The sequence below is a fragment of the Monodon monoceros genome, unplaced genomic scaffold (genome assembly GCF_005190385.1).
Source record: "Monodon monoceros isolate NGI ecotype Baffin Bay Population unplaced genomic scaffold, NGI_Narwhal_1 Super_Scaffold_21, whole genome shotgun sequence".
In the NCBI taxonomy this organism is placed as follows: domain Eukaryota; kingdom Metazoa; phylum Chordata; class Mammalia; order Artiodactyla; family Monodontidae; genus Monodon; species Monodon monoceros.
Genome location: NW_021703778.1, coordinates 68,468,840 through 68,484,997, shown reverse-complemented (window position 1 = coordinate 68,484,997; position 16,158 = coordinate 68,468,840). Strand labels below are relative to the sequence as shown.

Genomic DNA, 16,158 nt, shown 5'->3' with positions numbered 1-16,158 from the left:
ACTACTGAAGCCCGCGCGCCTAGAGCCCGTGCTCCTAAACAGGAGAAGCCACCGCAATGAGAAGCCCGCGCACCGCAACAAAGAGTAGCTCCCACTCACCACAACTAGAGCAAGCCCGCATGCAGCAACGAAGACCTAACGCAGCCAAAAATAAATTAAATAATTTTTTAAAAAACACACAGGTGTCCTTTACATCAGCTACCGTGGAAGTAGTAATACTCTTTTCCTTACCATCTTGTCATTGTTTAAACATTTTTGGAATTTCTCCTTTGTAATCGCCTTAATATCCACTTGTAAGCCACACAAGAAATCAATCTTCTTGTTTTATAATCCTATCTAGGATGACATACAAAAATAGCATTGCCCCACTGGATCTCTTACTTTGTAAACCAGATTTGGCTCTACTGACCTTAGACTCTTTTTAAAAATTACTTTGTTTCTCACTCACTAGTGCAGCTGTCACTGTTGGGTAAGAATATGAGAGGGGAGGGGCACAGAGCCAGGACAGCTTTGTTAGAATGTCTGATCCCTCAAGGTGACCCACCTGATGGAGACAACACTAACTTGGATTTCCTAATAAATACATGTTTTTAAATAGCCCTCAGAGTAGTTCTCCTTCCCTAATACCCACATCTTCCAATTGAAGGGCAAATTATAAATTTTAATTTCTTGAGCTGCTTATTTTAATTTGACTTTTCAGAAATGCAACGAGAGCAAATGTAGTCCTCCTTTTTAAGCTATAAAATATTGGTACACATTTTACTGGACTACAGTGTGTAATGATAATTGATTCTTGTTATACTTTTTTTCCTATAGACTTTGCTCCTTTAAACTCACCAGTAACTGAACCTGTAATGAATACAAATCTGATAGAACCACATGTTTTGAACAGAAAAAGAGGAGACAGTAAACTGCAGCATGTGCTGGGGGCAGGGGCCAGGAGGGTGAGATGGAGACCACACCTGCATCTTTTGCATCAGCAGCCCTTCAGGAATAATCAGGGAACTGTGAACATGGGAGCTTATCTGATTGCTAAGGTACCTGTCCCAACCCTCACTCCCAAATATCTCATTTTAGAAACTTCTCTGACTTGGGTCCTTCTGCTGGCCTCCATGTGTTAGCTGTCTGCATCAGGGGTGGTAGGAGCTCCACCCCTCCAAAGAGTCCTAATCCACAGTGAGCTGCAGGTGTTTTCCAGGGATAAACTTCAGTCCCGATCACATCCACATCAGAGGCTCCTGCCCACTCAGTTCACTCTCCTGGATCATGTTCATTCTTTAATGTAACAAGTGGTACAGTAACTTCTGGCATGGTTTTCTGATCCGTGTCCATTTTGAGCAACAGTGACTGACTTAGACAGACACAGGACAGGATATGATTCGATCTTCTAACATCACACTGATTATCAGGAATACAAAGTACAGGAGGAACATGGTAAAGCCCAGGATCTTGTTCATTCTCCATTTGCATAATGCAATTGAAGAGATCACAAACAGGAGCATGAGAAAAAGCAAAACAATGGCACAAAACAAGCCATTGCTACTGACAGGAACAGGCTGTAATCCATTGATAAAAGAGAAAAGCATCCAAGGAAGGGGCAGGCTGCAAGATGGAAGAAACAGTGTGAATATTCTTAATGTTTATAGTCATGCCATATACTTAACAGTATTTTACAATTTACAAAGCACTCATTTTTACACAAACCTGTGAAACAGAGCAGATAACATTCATTTCACAGGTGAGAAAACTAAGGTTCAGGGAATTATGTGCCCAAGTACTCACAGCTGATAACTGGGAGAGCCTAAGATTAAAACAGGTTTTCTGGGTCTGAGTTTGTTTTCGTCATACTTCATGACTTCTGTATGACTAACCTAAATTGGTAGATGTGTGACTCTCTAAATCAGGATAAGGCCTAGCTCAGGATAACATTTCCTTACATTCGTTAGTGATCAGGGCTCTCCTATGCCCTCTTACCTGCCCCACCCTGCAAACACACACATATACAAATTAAGGAAACCAAAGCCACCACCCAAATCCAGAACATGATTGGGGAAATGAAAATAGCGCAGACACTCTGCTCTGACAAAGTTGGGAGGAGCGGGGTAAGCAAACCCATACAGGAGTAAGCAGCATTTCTTTGTTTATACAAAATGCTTTTAGAACCTCTGAGCCAGCAGGAGTCCAAATGCAAAGAAGCAAGAATGTCAGGAGGTAAGACTGAGTCACTGCTTCTTCCAACCCCACCTCCTCCACCTTGGGGGTCAGTGAGCAGAGCGTTTGTATTTGGTAATGGAATTTAATGGACTTCATTTTTCAATTCATCTATAAATTCTAGTCAGTTACATTTCAGGCAGCATTTTAGTTCTATTATCCTATCTGGCTGTGATGAATGAAGGGAGGATACTTTGTTGCCTTGCAGAAGCTAAAAACATAAATGCCCTTTTATCCCATGTATAATGAATGGAGCAAAAAACCAGCAGACAGAGCCAACACAGTGTTTGCCAGTCATACATATCATGCCCTAGAAAGCAACTTTGCCACTCACCCCACGGTGATATCAAATATGTTACTGCCCACAGAGCTTGACACGGCCATGTCTCCCAGGCCTTTCCGCGCGACAATCACACTGGTGATGAGGTCAGGAATTGATGTGCCTGCTGCTAGGATTGTCAAGCCCATAATCTCTTCAGAAATCCCTATTGTTTCACCAACCTGGTAAATAGTAACAGTAATGAGAAACCAAGTGAAAAATCTGAGGCTCTTCAAAGCACCAACCACATACTACTTTGTGCAAAACCAACACCTTCCACAGAGTTCACATTCCCTTGGCCTGAGTGAGGTAGGGTCACAGCAGAACTAACAGCTGGGGAGATGGGCCATGGAGAGAAGGAACAGGACCCCTGCTCAAAGCTTCAGGGAATGATGCCGCTCTTTTCTAAACTGGAGTAAAAGTCCACCTATGATACCACTTACTGTCATTCCAACTACAACACCTCTACCTTCCCAAAAGAACTGCTCCTCCAAAGGCCTCTTGGTGTCAAGTTTCCATTTCCAGAACCACGGACACCTGCTATGTGCCAGGAACTTTTTAGAGGCTGGAGGTAGAAGTATGAGCAGTACAACACTGACCCTACTCTCAGCTTGAAAGAGAAAAGCATGTAAATAATAATACAGGGACTTCCCTGCTGGTCCAGTGGTTAAGGATCCGCCTTCCAATGCAGGGGAGGTGGGTTCAATCCCTGGTCGGGGACCTAAGATCCCACTTGCCACAGGGCAACTAAGCCCCTGCGCCACAACTAGAGAGCCTGCGTGCCACAACAAAAGATCCCGCGTGCTGCAACTAAGGCCCATGCAGCCAAATAAATATTTAAAATAATAATAATAATAATACAGCTCTGTGCTTAAGTGCAATATTCTAGGTAGAACAGCAAAGCCATTAAGCACTCAGAAGACTGATTAAACGCCAGAACGGAGGCAAAACTGAGCTTGCTCTCACGAGTGTGTATGATGTCACCAGGTGGAGAGAAGTGTGGGATACAAAACAGAGGAAGCAGGGGATAATGCTAAGAAGGAATGGTCAACTAGATCAGGTTGTGAAGGGCCTTCTGTCACGCTACAAGACAGAAGAGCCACACCTGAAAAGCACTACATTCCCTGGAATATAAAGTCTACTTTTTAGCCTTTACAATGTATAAGCTACAAATTCACTTGGTCCTCGCTATTCCCTGGGTACCAGAAATTCACCCTGAAGGGAAAAAGTCCTTTTGACCTGCTAATGCAGGATTTAGTTCCTGCCGCACACTCACCTGGTGAGCCCACCACACCATGAGGTATGAGAACATGGCTATCCACATGATGGATCCCAGGAAGGTGATAACAAAAAATTTCCTAGCCTCCTGTTTGAAAAGGAAGAGAAATAAGTTGCAGAGGCTAAAGGTCTCTGGCCCTTCTGAGGGAGCCCCAGTATCAGTGAAGAGATCTGCTGGAGGAGTCATGGAGAGGATGTGGAGAAGTTTGAGCTTCCATCTCTGTCTCCAGTGAGGACCTTGAGAAGGATGGGGTTGGTGGCCCATAGGGGAGTCCACACAGGAGGGGGTTCAGCAGTTGCCAAACTGAAGAGAGCTACCTGCTTGCCCTGGAACCAGACCAATCTAAGTACCTGGTTTGGCTTCAGCAACCTCTCCCCACCCCACCCCTCTCTGGACCCAGAGACAGAATATGGTTCCCCTTTGGGTGGAGTATGTTAGTCGGACCTTTCCTTATAAACAGGAATACTGGGTAGAAACAGCACTTATCACCCTGGGGTTTCACAATATCCCTGTGCAATGTGGAGGGTGTGCAGTGGCACCATTCCCATATTAAAATCAAGAAACTGAGAATTCGAGGAGGGGTTAGTTCACGTTGCTTATAGCGATGGAAACAAGCACATTCTGAGGCCTCCCAAGCCCATCAGTGTGTCCCCTTAGGTGCATGGTCCCCACTAGAGCTGCAGATTCCATCCCAGATCCTCTCTGTAGTTGAGCCCTGTCAAGCTGGTTTGTCCTGTCCCTTCCGTCCTCTTGAGGGGGGAGTGCCGAGAGACCCCACAGCCTCCCTGGGGGCAGATAGCTTGGGGACAGCTGGGCAAACTCACCAGCCTCCGGACGTCGGGCACCGTCAGCCACAGTGGGAACACAATGGGCAGAAGAAAGAGGTAAATGGCTTGCTTCTGCCTGGTCTCAGGCCATTCCAGGGACAAAGGCTCCTCCTCCTCCTCCTCCTCCTCCTGCTCCTCCTCCTCCTCCTCTCCCTCCTCCTCCTCCTCCTCCTCTCCCTCCTCCTCCTCCTCCTCTTCGTCTTCACTCTCACCTCCATCACCTTCCTCTTCACCATCTATACCTTTCTCATCTTCTTTGGCTTCATCTTGATTTTCAGCGTTCAATTCCTGCTCTCCAGTTTCACCTTCATCACCTTTCATTTCACCATCTTCTCCTGCTTGGATTTCACCTTCACCTTCATCATCTCCTTTCCTTTCTGCCTGGAGGTCACCTTCATCACCTTTCATTTCACCATTTTCTCCTGCTTGGATTTCACCTTCACCTTCATCATCTCCTTTTCTTTCTGCCTGGATGTCACCTTCACTTTCATTCTCTCCTTTCCTTTCTGCCTGGATGTCACCTTCACTTTCATTCTCTCCTTTCCTTTCTGCCTGGATGTCACCTTCACTTTCATTCTCTCCTTTTTCTTCACCTTCACCTTCTGGTCGAGCTTCACCTCCACTTTGCTCTCCATTTTCACCTTCACCAGGAGTTTTAACCTCATTATCCGTCCTTTCACCTGTGCTCTCAGCTTCAGCCACATCTCCCTGCAATCCAAAGCCAACAGATTAATGGGAAATAACTGCCCTGCTTGTTTCTCCCCACAGTTTTTCCCCACATTTGTTGTTGTTGTTCTCAGAATGTATCTAAAAGCTTGAGTATGAGGAAGAAACTAGTGCAATCATTCAGCAAAATTCCCTTCACAACACTCCTACCCAGTGGTGGTCTGGTCTTTATTTGATCATTTCTAGGGATGGAGAACTCACCACTTAAAGCAGCTTCTGTCATCTTGACAACTCTGATTGGTTTGAAGTCATATTTATACCAAAGTTCTACCTCCTGTGTATAGGTTTACTCTTGGGAGCCATACATAACACTCTTCCATGAGACAGCTCTCTTCCCTGGGTTAAAGATTCCCAGATCCTTCTATGGTTCCCCCATACTATGGCCTAAAGCCTCCTCTCCTTCTTGGTGAACTCATTCTAGTTAGCTTATATCCCATGAGGAGGCTTCTAAAACAACACAGAACACTTCACAGAGTCAAACAGGGTTATCACCCCCCTTATTTTAGATACTGTGCTTCCATTAATGTTGCCTAAAATGACATGGTGTCTTCTGGTGGTTACATCCCATTGCTGAGTCCACTAAAACTCCTCAACTGCTCTATTACCTTATATGTGTAAAATGATGATGACGAGGAGGATACCTATTTTCTGAGGGTATTTATGTGCCAGGCATCATGCTAAGTGGTATAATAATAATCATAACAACTAGCACTTAGTATGTTTCATGAGTCAATTAATTTATGATATAGGCAGAACTAAATCCATCTGACAGATGAAGAAACTAGGGTACAGAGTAGTTAAATGACTTGCTTATGGTCCACACAGTTTGTAAGTGATGAAGCTGGGATTGGAATATGGATAGTCCAACTCTTGGCCTCTTAACCACCAAGCTACCCTGCTCTGCAAATGCCAGGGCCGAATGAGATCTTTGGTTCCCAAACCTGGTAGCCTGAGAGCTTATTAGAAATACAGATTTCCTTGCCCCCCCCGAACCAACTGAAGTATAATCTCTAGGACTGGAAGCCAGGAATCTATTTTAATATGCTCACAAGTGCTTCTAATAAATGCATCTATAGACCGGTGTGTGGGAACCATGGACTGACTCCACTCACTCTGAAAGCCATTGATTCTGAGGGTCCTCAGATTAGGCTCCTAAATGACCTATAACAATGTGCTGGTCCAATCCCTTGAGCAAATGACCTGGGCTGTGTGCTCATGGAGTACGTCATCCATAACAAATTTCATGACACTGCCAACTCCCAACACTGCCCCATGATTCTCAACTCTGCTGCATATTAAAATCACCTAGAGGATTTTAAAACATTCATGCCCAAGGACCCAACCCAGATATCCTGACTTAATTGGTTGAAAGTGCGCCCTGGGCAGTTTTTAAAGCTTCCCCAAATTATTCTAATATGTAACCAGGGTTCAGAGCACCCAATGAAGAAGTCAAATATTAATATCCATGAGGCCTGTGCTTTCAGTTGGAAATGAAGAGTGAGAAGACTTGAGTCTGAAATAATTTCTGCCCTCCCTTTCCCACCCTCATCAGGAGAGAAGGCTTCTTGGAGGAAATGACAAGTCATTTAAATTGATAGGTACAGGAGTGTCTGCCCAGCCTGCACCCTCTTCTCTGAAAACTGTCACTGCTAATAGCCCCTGACGGGTAGCTCCCTTCTCCCACACTGGAGTCAAAGCACGCCACCTCTCCCTGCCACAGCTGATTGGACATAGGTTGGCAACACATTCTCATACATATTATCTTACTCATACTAAGGTATTAGTGAATTAACTGGCCCCATGAGGTATTTGATCTTCAAAGAAAAGGCAATGCTTACACCAGAGGAATGAACCTCAAATAGCATTTCCAATCTTCAGGAAGGACTGATTTTTGATTGGCAAATCCTTCCCTGGGCCTCTCAAATTCCACCACCTGGGAAGAGGCTTGTGCCTACCTGACTGCCAGGATCTTCCTCCTGATCTCCCTTGACGTCTGGAGCAGGGGCTGGTGTGACCGTGACCTCAGGGAGCTTGGCTGGCTCCTCCTCTTTAAAGGATAAACATGGGATAGGTCAGAAGAGTGTGCCAGGTTCTGAGGGCAGCTGGCAGAGACTGGTGTGAGTGGTTACAGGGCTACTGGACTTGTCCACTTCAGGGTCACAGAAGGTTTGTTTGGGGAATTTCTTGTTAACAGGAAAAGGAAAATGATGTGATGTGAATTGTTACTGTCCTGTCCACAGAGATGAGAGGACAGCTGGGAAGTGGCTCTCCTTGCTCTCCCTGTATTCAGACATGTCCATCCTGGCAATGTAGCCAAGGATACTGGGAACAGCTTAAAAGAGAGGGCAAAGCCCCAGCTCTCAGCGCCTGACCCTCCCCCCACCAACTGCATGAGAGGAGCCTGATGATTTCAAAGGCAGCAGCTAGGGAGTCTTGGAATAGGACTGCAGGAGAGGGAGAACTGGGAAGTCTGGAGGTCTAGGTTTAGGTACAGGCTTTCTCACTTCTTGGCTATATATCTTTGGGCAAGTCACTTGACCTCTCTGAGCCTCAGTTTCCTTGTCTATAGAATGGGAACAATGACTGCTGCTCTACCTCCCTCCCTCCGAAGCTGCTGGGTGGATCAGGCAGGCCTGGTGTGCTGTGCAGAGCCCACTGGGCAGTAGCTGTCTCACTACCGTGTCCCAGCTGCCACACGGATGCTGGATGTTTTCATCACCAGACCCCCGATGGCCCTCCCTCACTGGGGTTACTGGTCTCAGACCAATTCCCTAGCAGCACTGTGTAGAAGTGACAGGAAGAAGAAATAGAGTCCAATAGAATCTCATTTGGGACAAGATTTAGCAAAAAAGAAATAGAAGTTCAATAACCCCTGCCAGGCCTTGCCTACCCCATGTGAGGAGAGTGCGGATCCCACCCCCGGGCCTGCAGCCACGCCAGGAGGGGAGCACCCTGGAAGGAGGAGGCCTGAGTGCAGCAGGGAGGAGGGGAGCACCAGCTCATCACTCCAGCTGACTGGCTCAGAGAGACCAGGAGGCCGCCCAGTCCCTGGCTGACAGGAGGGAGGAAGGTGGCAGGAGAAAACCCACTGGTCTCACCATCCTCTCACCTTCTGGTTTGCTCTCTGCTTTGGCCTGAGGCTTGGCTTTGGCCTCCTGATTCAAGCTCTCCTCCTCCTTGTCCTTGGAGGGCCGGGCTGTGAATGAGAAAGGAAACACATCTTATCCAAGACCACAGTATCCCTGCTACACCATTCAGTTAGGTTGGTCAGCTGACAGTCAGAGCAGCTGAAGTAGGTGGAAAGAGGCTGGCCTGGAAGTTGCAACATCTGGACTCTGGTCCTCCTAGGCTTGTTCATGGTGCCCAATTCCCAAACTTCTGCCTTAAATTCCCTACATTGTCACTAACTGGCTATGACCTTAGGTTGGCCACTTAGGCTAGTCACTTCCCCTCTCTAGGCCTACTTCCGATAAAATGACATGGTTTACTTTATTTGGGGGCAACAAATAGGATTTATTTCCTTTATGAACTCAAGTGACGGCTGCTTGAGTGCTGAATTGAGAATTCTGGTCCAAGCTTGGTAGGAGAGTACCATGATTCATCGGTGATATCTGCAATGGGCAGGGAATGAAGAAATAATGGCAGGGAGATATTTTTGCCATCCTTGGACTAGATTGTCTGTAAGGTCCTTTGCAGCTTAATTTCTATGAATTTACTAGAAGCTTTGCTATGGCTCCAGGGGAACTACTGGTGGCCATGTTCATGAGCCTCCCCTCTCCAGTGGGAAAGGGGAAATAGCTGCTCACCAAGTTCCCTGCCACTCTCCTTTGGACTCCAGACACCTGCAGCCCAAGCAGAGTCTCCTTCCAGATCCCTGTATACACTCTGTGCCTTGCTGGCAGTCCACAGAGCATCGTGCACAGAATAGTGCTGCCCTGATTTCCAGAAAAGAGAAATGGGGAAGTCAACTCTCTTTCAATATGACTATGTTCCAGGCAACATGCAAAGTGCTGTACATGTGTAATTTCAAGCTGAGAGGCACAGAGATTGAAGTGCAGGAGCTCACGAGCATCCTCCTCACAGCTGTGCAGGCCGTAAGGGTAAGAGCAAAGTGGAGCCATGGGGTCTATTCTGGGTTCCAGGCTGGCTCTGCCCTGTGAGTGCTGGGTGACCTTGGGAAGCCTGTGTCCCCTCTCTACGCCTCAGTGTCCCCTCTCTAAAAAGGCAGTAATATGATAGAGCACTGACGTGGGAGTCCGTGAGACAAAATAAATAAATACTTTAACTGCTGCAATTAAATATTGCTAAGTTAGCATGGATTCTGGAGTTAGATGCCTCGGTTTGAATCCTAGTTCTGCCACTTGCTAGCTTTGGATCCAGCTGGGTGACCCTCTGTACCTCAGATTCTTCACCTACAAAATCTTACGGAGTGACTTCCCTGGTGGCACAGTGGTTAAGAATCTGCCTGCCAATGCAGGGGACACGGGTTCGAGCCCTGGTCCGGGAAGATCCCACATGCCGCAGAGCAACTAAGCCCGTGCGCCACAACTACTGAGGCTGCGCTCTAGAACCCGTGAGCCACAACTACCGAGCCCGTGTGCTGCAACTACTGAAGCCCACATGCCTAGAGCCCGTGCTCCGCAACAAGAGAAGCCACCGCAATGAGAAGCCCGCGCACCACAATGAAGAGTAGCCCCCGCTCACCGCAACTAGAGAAAGCCCACGCGTAGCAAGGAAGACCCAATGCAGCCCAAAAAAAAAAAAAAAAATCTTACAGAGTTGTTGAAGGAATAAATGAATTTATATATGAATGTGCTTAAGCCAGTGCCTGGCACCTAGAAAATACTACATAAGTTTTAGCTATGACGACAATGATGAGTTGACGATAGTAGTTGAGAGCAGCTGTTCCACCCAGGAAGCAACTCTGCACTGCTGAGGCCCAGCATTCCAGAGGGTTTGAGTTAGAAGGGACCCTGAAGATCCTCTAGTCCATAATACAGGCAAGCTGTGAATGTTTGGGAATCAAACTCTGCCTGGGTCCAGGATGGGCAGGACACAAAAGCAGGTCTGGAGTTTCCTTCTCTCAACCTGTCTCCTAAACAATCAGGCTGGTTGAGCTGCAGCTGCCTCTGGCAACAGGCTCCATCCTGCAGAGCCATCACTCTGGCAAGTGTGGTCCCTCGAAGTGTCCTGGTGGGCCTGCTCAGCGGGTCCCGTCAGAACTGAGATGTCAGGTGGTGGGCACTCCACTGCCTACCTCATGCAGACTGCTCCAGTGCCCCCTTGGCACTGATCAAGCACTGCAGTCTTCTGTTGAACAACGCATAGCTTTTTGAAGGGCTCCCCTGGTTCCAGTCCTGGTGCTGAGAATACCTGCTGACTGTTGGCTAGAGGAGCTGGCAAGAAAACCAAGTTCCCCTCTTTCCTTCTCCTTCCTCATCACACGCCCTAACCTCTCATTTCCCATGCCACCGAGGAAAGCAGGTCCGCTGAAGGGCCTCTCTCTGTTTCTTTCTATCTCTGTCTCTTTCTTTGTCTCTCTCATATACACACGCACATGTGTGAGTGAAATCACCAGAAGAAGCATGGGATTCTGGAGAGGTAAAGCCCCTACCCAGGGTAAGAGTTCAGACCATGGATCAGCTCTGTGGAGAGAGTTCATTGCTTGGAAAGGGTGGAAACATCTGGATAGCCATCTGGAAAGAGCATACGGAAACACAAACATGTATCTGCAAAGTGTTGGGAACAAAGGCCTTCATCCCAGCCCTGCCTGATCCCAGCCCTTCCTGGATGGAATCTCAGGGTGCAGGATCAGGGCCAGCTTCTCTGAGCGGGACTGCATCCCAGGCACATAAGCAATCATTCCCTGGGAGGGCCATTCCATACCCATCGCACACCCACACAGGGTACCAAGCGTGCTTGTCTTCCTGGGGATAATTGCCACTGGCTCCCCCAGCGCTTATTTCCTCACATGGCCTCTCAACTCTCAGTGCGGCCAGATCATCTCCTTAGTATCAATCTCCTCTGACCTCAGCCTGGCCTGGACATGGCCTGGACATCACATAATCCTGTTAGGACAAGCCAGCAGATGGCTGCTGCTCATGGAAGTGGCCCAGGCAGGGGGCCCTGCAGTCCCATCCAGGAGAAGGTCTTTATCTTTAAGACTTTGCTGAGTCAGTGATTCCACGAGGAGGGCCAGGCCTAACCCAGGGATACAGCTTCCTTCACTGTGCCCAGGCCAGATACGCCCCCAGCACTGATCACCCACAGGCTGTCCAGTGCTGCAGACTCCACTCTTGAAACCCCAGGGGTACTGTTTTTCTGGAGCTGACAGGGGGGTGGCCTCTCCCAATGTCTGCGGAAGCTCCTCGTGAGAATTTTCTAGGGAAGGTTTGATCACCTCGTCTTTGACCATATGCTTGTTTTAAACAACCAACAACCCAGTATCATATGTGAAGAAGATGCTTCAGGGCCTGAGAAATACTGAGGTCCCTAAAATTTGTCCCTGGGGCTCATGGATCAGTCTCTGGTGTCATATTCGGCTCAGTCCTCAGCCTCCTGCCCAGCTGCACTCCAACTCCCTGGCTTCCGCCCAAAGGCCAACCTTTCCTTGATGGGCCTCATGGTGGCGCTCCAGTTCTGCAGCAGTGTCCCAGAGACAGAGGTGCCCAAGGAGAAGAGAAGCGTACCTGAGGATGCCCTTTAGGGGTCTGCGAAGCCTGTTGCGAGGTAGCTCTCTGGGGAAGCGGGGCAGAAGGCAGGTCTCCGTAAAGTGGGTGGTGAGGATCTCAGCTGCCTCCATCATTTGTCAACTTGGGCATCAGCTCCCACTACACTTTGGACCTCACCACTCCCAGAAGTGGTCCTGGTGGCCCCCAGGGTGTCCTTTGGGATACCTGGCTTGGGGAGGGGTCAGCAGGCTTCCTAGGACTCTGGAGCTGAATACAGAGCAAAGGGAGGCACCATCCAGAGCTTCCAGCTGTGGGGCCCCGCAGGTGATGCCCCCAGAAGCAGCCCTGGCCACACTATCTTGCTGGAGACTCTGTGGGACACTGGGGCTGACTCATGGGGGTGGGCTCTGCAGGAAAGTCACGGAGGGCAGCCCCAACATAGACCAGTGCACGGCACATGACACTCATGGCCTCACTCACTGCAGATGAACCCTTTCATTTTACAGGAGGGACACGGAGACAGGGAGGTAGTGGGATGTGGATACCTAAGGACCTTAGCTCCTCGGGGCCCTCTCCTGGTGGGTCTTCCCAGACTGCCTGCCTCTACCACCCTCTCTCTTCTGCTAACTCTCTTCCCACTCCCACCCTCACTCCACCTGCTGCCTCTCAGTTTTGCAAGTCCCAGTTCTCGTTCAGCTGCAGGAGGGAAGGAGTGGACAGGGAGACCACGCAGGTCTGGGCAGACCTTGCTTACCTTCCCCCAGAGTGTCCAGGCTGCGGAGAATGAGCTGGTAGATGGTGCTGCGGATGGTGCTGTTGTGCAGAGAGGCCAAGCTGCTCCCTTGGGTCAGCACGGACGCGAGCTAAGCAGGAGAGAGCGGCGCAGGCCTCAGCGGGCCTCTGCCCGAGCCGGGGGAGGAGCCGCATGGGGGCCTCACTAACCCTCCTCCCTCCTATAAAGATCAGGCCAGAAGCACAGGAGCCTTATCCTGGCACCCCGTCTTCCTTCACCTCAACAGGACAGTTACAGTGCTTTCTTTCTCAGCCTCCCCTCAACTCTTCCATGACTGGCTAATTCTACATACCAAGTCATTCCCCAAGCTCTTTGACAGGGAGGAGACAACGTGTATTAAGGATACCACATTACCGAGGGTTTGTCCATCCCTGCAAGTACATCCTCAAAGAAACACTCTCACCCATACACCTCACAGACAGCCCCACGGTGCATGGGCACAGCCCCTTACAGTCCACAAAGAGCATCATGGTGCTTTATCACTGCCCCACCCCCAGACATAAGCAAGGCTTTGATCCCCACCTACAGAAAAAGAAATGAAAACTCAACAAGGCTGGGTGGCTTATCCAAGGTCGTAAATGAAGGAGTCAAGACTAGCACCCAGGTCTTCTGATTCCAGCCCTTTCTTTTCTACCCACATGCTCAAGAGACCTTCACGGGCACACACATACACACATCTGTATGTGCAGACACACGGATGTGGCACACATTCATTCACAGTGCTAAAAAAGAGACAACAGGTCCAAAATGGAGTCACTTGTACTCTGCCCACATCACCAAACCGAAACATAAAATACCTAACTGCAGTTTCAGCCCCTCCTGGGAATGGACTCTTAACCAGTCAGTCTGGAATTAACTGGTTAGCACACTAGTGAGGTAATCTACCCGACAGACCCCTGCTGTCCCCCAAAGGAAGGTGACCTTGCCTGAAACAACCTGGAACTCCTTTCTATTTGCTAGATGGGATGCTGGCCAATTCATGAATTGTTGAATAAAGCTGATTTGATTTTTAAACTTAGTTGAATTTTTTTTTTTTTAATTACGATAGCGACACACATAGAAACATCATCTGACTTAACAAGGGAACATTCAAAGTCAGACAAACTGCTTGCTTGGTCCCTCCCTCCCTACCAACCAACCCTCTGGATCTGAACTCTTCTGCCATCTAGTGGCTATAGTAACACAATACTTCACAACAGGCCTACGGATTTTCGTAGGATGGGGGAGGTTTCATGCAGACCCTGGCCTCTTCTCTCTAAGGTCCCCACTTCTTCCCAAATGCCCACAGGCCAAAGACAGCTAAGACACAGTTTTTCAGAAACCTCATATCCCCCCGCCCCACCCCTCGTATGTTTCTCTTAGTTCTGGGGCATTCCAAAGCCACAGGTAATTAGGCTTTTAGACCAATCATAGAGTGTTGGGTCTACAAAATGGGACTTGAGTTCATCTAGTCCAGTCATTCTACTGATGCAGAATCTGAGGACCAAGCTCACACAGACAGTGAGCAGTGACATTCTGGACTTAGCTCCCAAGCTAGCACCTCCTCCAAGGCCACCTGGAGGTGACAGTCCCTCTGGCTCCTTCCCTGGCTCACCCTGGCAGCGTTCCCAGGAGCTTCCCAGGTCTGAGCCCAGCCCAGTATCCCCACCATCAGGGCCACATCGCCCTGGGTCTGTGGTTGTCCTCTGAAACCCTGCAGTATCCCCACTGGGCACACTCCACACGGCACCCACCTTCAGCTTCTTGTTATCCTGCTGCTCATCCACCACAACTGTCCCATCGCCCAGCTGCAAATAGGGACAGGAATCACAAGATGTTCAGAGAGACCCTCACCCTTCCTCCCTACTTCCCTCTCTCTCCAGGCAGCCCTCATGTGGGAACACAGAAACACACCCAGAGATAATCTGGCCTCAGAAAATGTTTTAACATGCCCACCACCCCCAGCCTGGCCTTCCACAGTCTGGCTTCAGCCTGCATGCAGTATTCCCAGTCAAATGTGTCCACTCACTGAGGTCCAGTAACACCAGCTACAGCTGTCTTTCAGTCTCTCAAATGCACCATCCTCTTTACCCACCTCGAAACCCTCAGCACACGGTCCCTCCTCCTCTGTTTGGAACCCTCTTTCCTCCACTCCCCACGTTTCAGGTCTCCACTTACATGTCACCTTCCTCTGGGAAGCTAAGGTGCCCAGCTAATTCTCTTTTATTGACTCCTTTTCCTTCATAGCACTTTCCCCGATCTATTTGTATGTTATTTGTATGTTGGCAAACCCAAGTAAATTGACTGTCCCACTAGCATCTTGAAGGCAGACTGTTTCATTCATGACACATGCTTGTATGTCAAGCATGAGAACACTGCCTGGCACTTAGCAAGGGTTCAGAAAACAGTGGTTGAATGAATGAATGAATGAACAGTCTCATGCATATACCTAACCAATTCCAATTCCTAGTCCCTTGTTCATGCCTTTCCCCTCTGCCTAAAATGCCTTCTCCATTCCTCTATGCCTAACAATTTTTCAGAAAAATCAGGGTGAATTCTTACATAAAGCTTTCCCAAATGGCCCCTTTCACCGCCACCCCAGCCCTCACTCCAGCTCTCGACAATACCTCTCTCCTCAAAAGCTGTATAACAACAGTGGACACACTTTGTGATACCAAAAATCTGGCTCTATAATCGAATAAGTGCTTGCTAGTGTCCTGGGGAAGCTGTAGGGCAGCCAGCTGGGGAAGGGGACAGACCTAGAAGACCCGAGATGAAGAATCATTACGCCCACAATATTTACTCTCTGAACCACTAGCTTGCCACTTTGCATTTACTATCTCGTAACACCATCCGAACTTCTAAAGAAATCATCATTGTTCACACATATTAGTTGTCTACCCAGCTAGACTTCATGTCTTTTTGAACTACGATATAGTTATCTCTGTTCCCCTAACCTGTGGCATAGTGTCTTGTACACAGCAGATGCTCGGTTAAGGAGAGCTCAACGAGTAGATACGCCAAGTGACCTCTAGCGCCATCTTCAGGCAGCAGGGTCACCAATGGCTGCCCCCAGTAATTGTCTTCACCTTCCACTGCCTCCCCCACCTCACCAACCTCCACGGCCAGAAGTAGAACTGGACTTGCTACACTCCCATCTCTGCCTGATCGGAAAATACAGAGAATACTGCCTGATTCAGGGCCACCCACCCATCCATCCGCCCAATTTGTTCACTCATTCAGTTCTTAATTTCTGAGTACCTGCTGTTTACCGGGCAGTGTGCTAGTGCTGTAGGGATACAAAGATGTTTAGGGCATGGATTCTACTTACAGAAAGGAACTGAGACCAATGA

At 48.6% G+C, this 16,158-nt stretch overlaps 1 protein-coding gene across 6 annotated transcripts in view; it reads right to left on the bottom strand.

The window, feature by feature from the left end:
• Positions 1–16,158, bottom strand: part of SLC24A1 (solute carrier family 24 member 1) — a 42,168-nt gene that overhangs the window by 1,197 nt on the left and 24,813 nt on the right. For 3 of the 6 annotated variants that reach the window (XM_029236851.1, XM_029236850.1, XM_029236849.1), the window contains 8 exons: positions 14,560–14,613; positions 12,788–12,896; positions 8,472–8,558; positions 7,318–7,409; positions 4,634–5,344; positions 3,807–3,896; positions 2,546–2,712; positions 1,295–1,602 (listed from right to left, as the gene is read on the bottom strand). In XM_029236851.1, the coding sequence (XP_029092684.1) occupies positions 1,353–1,602; positions 2,546–2,712; positions 3,807–3,896; positions 4,634–5,344; positions 7,318–7,409; positions 8,472–8,558; positions 12,788–12,896; positions 14,560–14,613 (1,560 nt within the window). In that variant the 3' untranslated portion in view covers positions 1,295–1,352. Of the gene's footprint in view, positions 1–70; positions 1,603–2,545; positions 2,713–3,806; positions 3,897–4,633; positions 5,345–7,317; positions 7,410–8,471; positions 8,559–12,787; positions 12,897–14,559; positions 14,614–16,158 lie in introns of those variants that run through there. The other 3 variants (XM_029236848.1, XM_029236853.1, XM_029236852.1) reach the window with 3 other exon arrangements.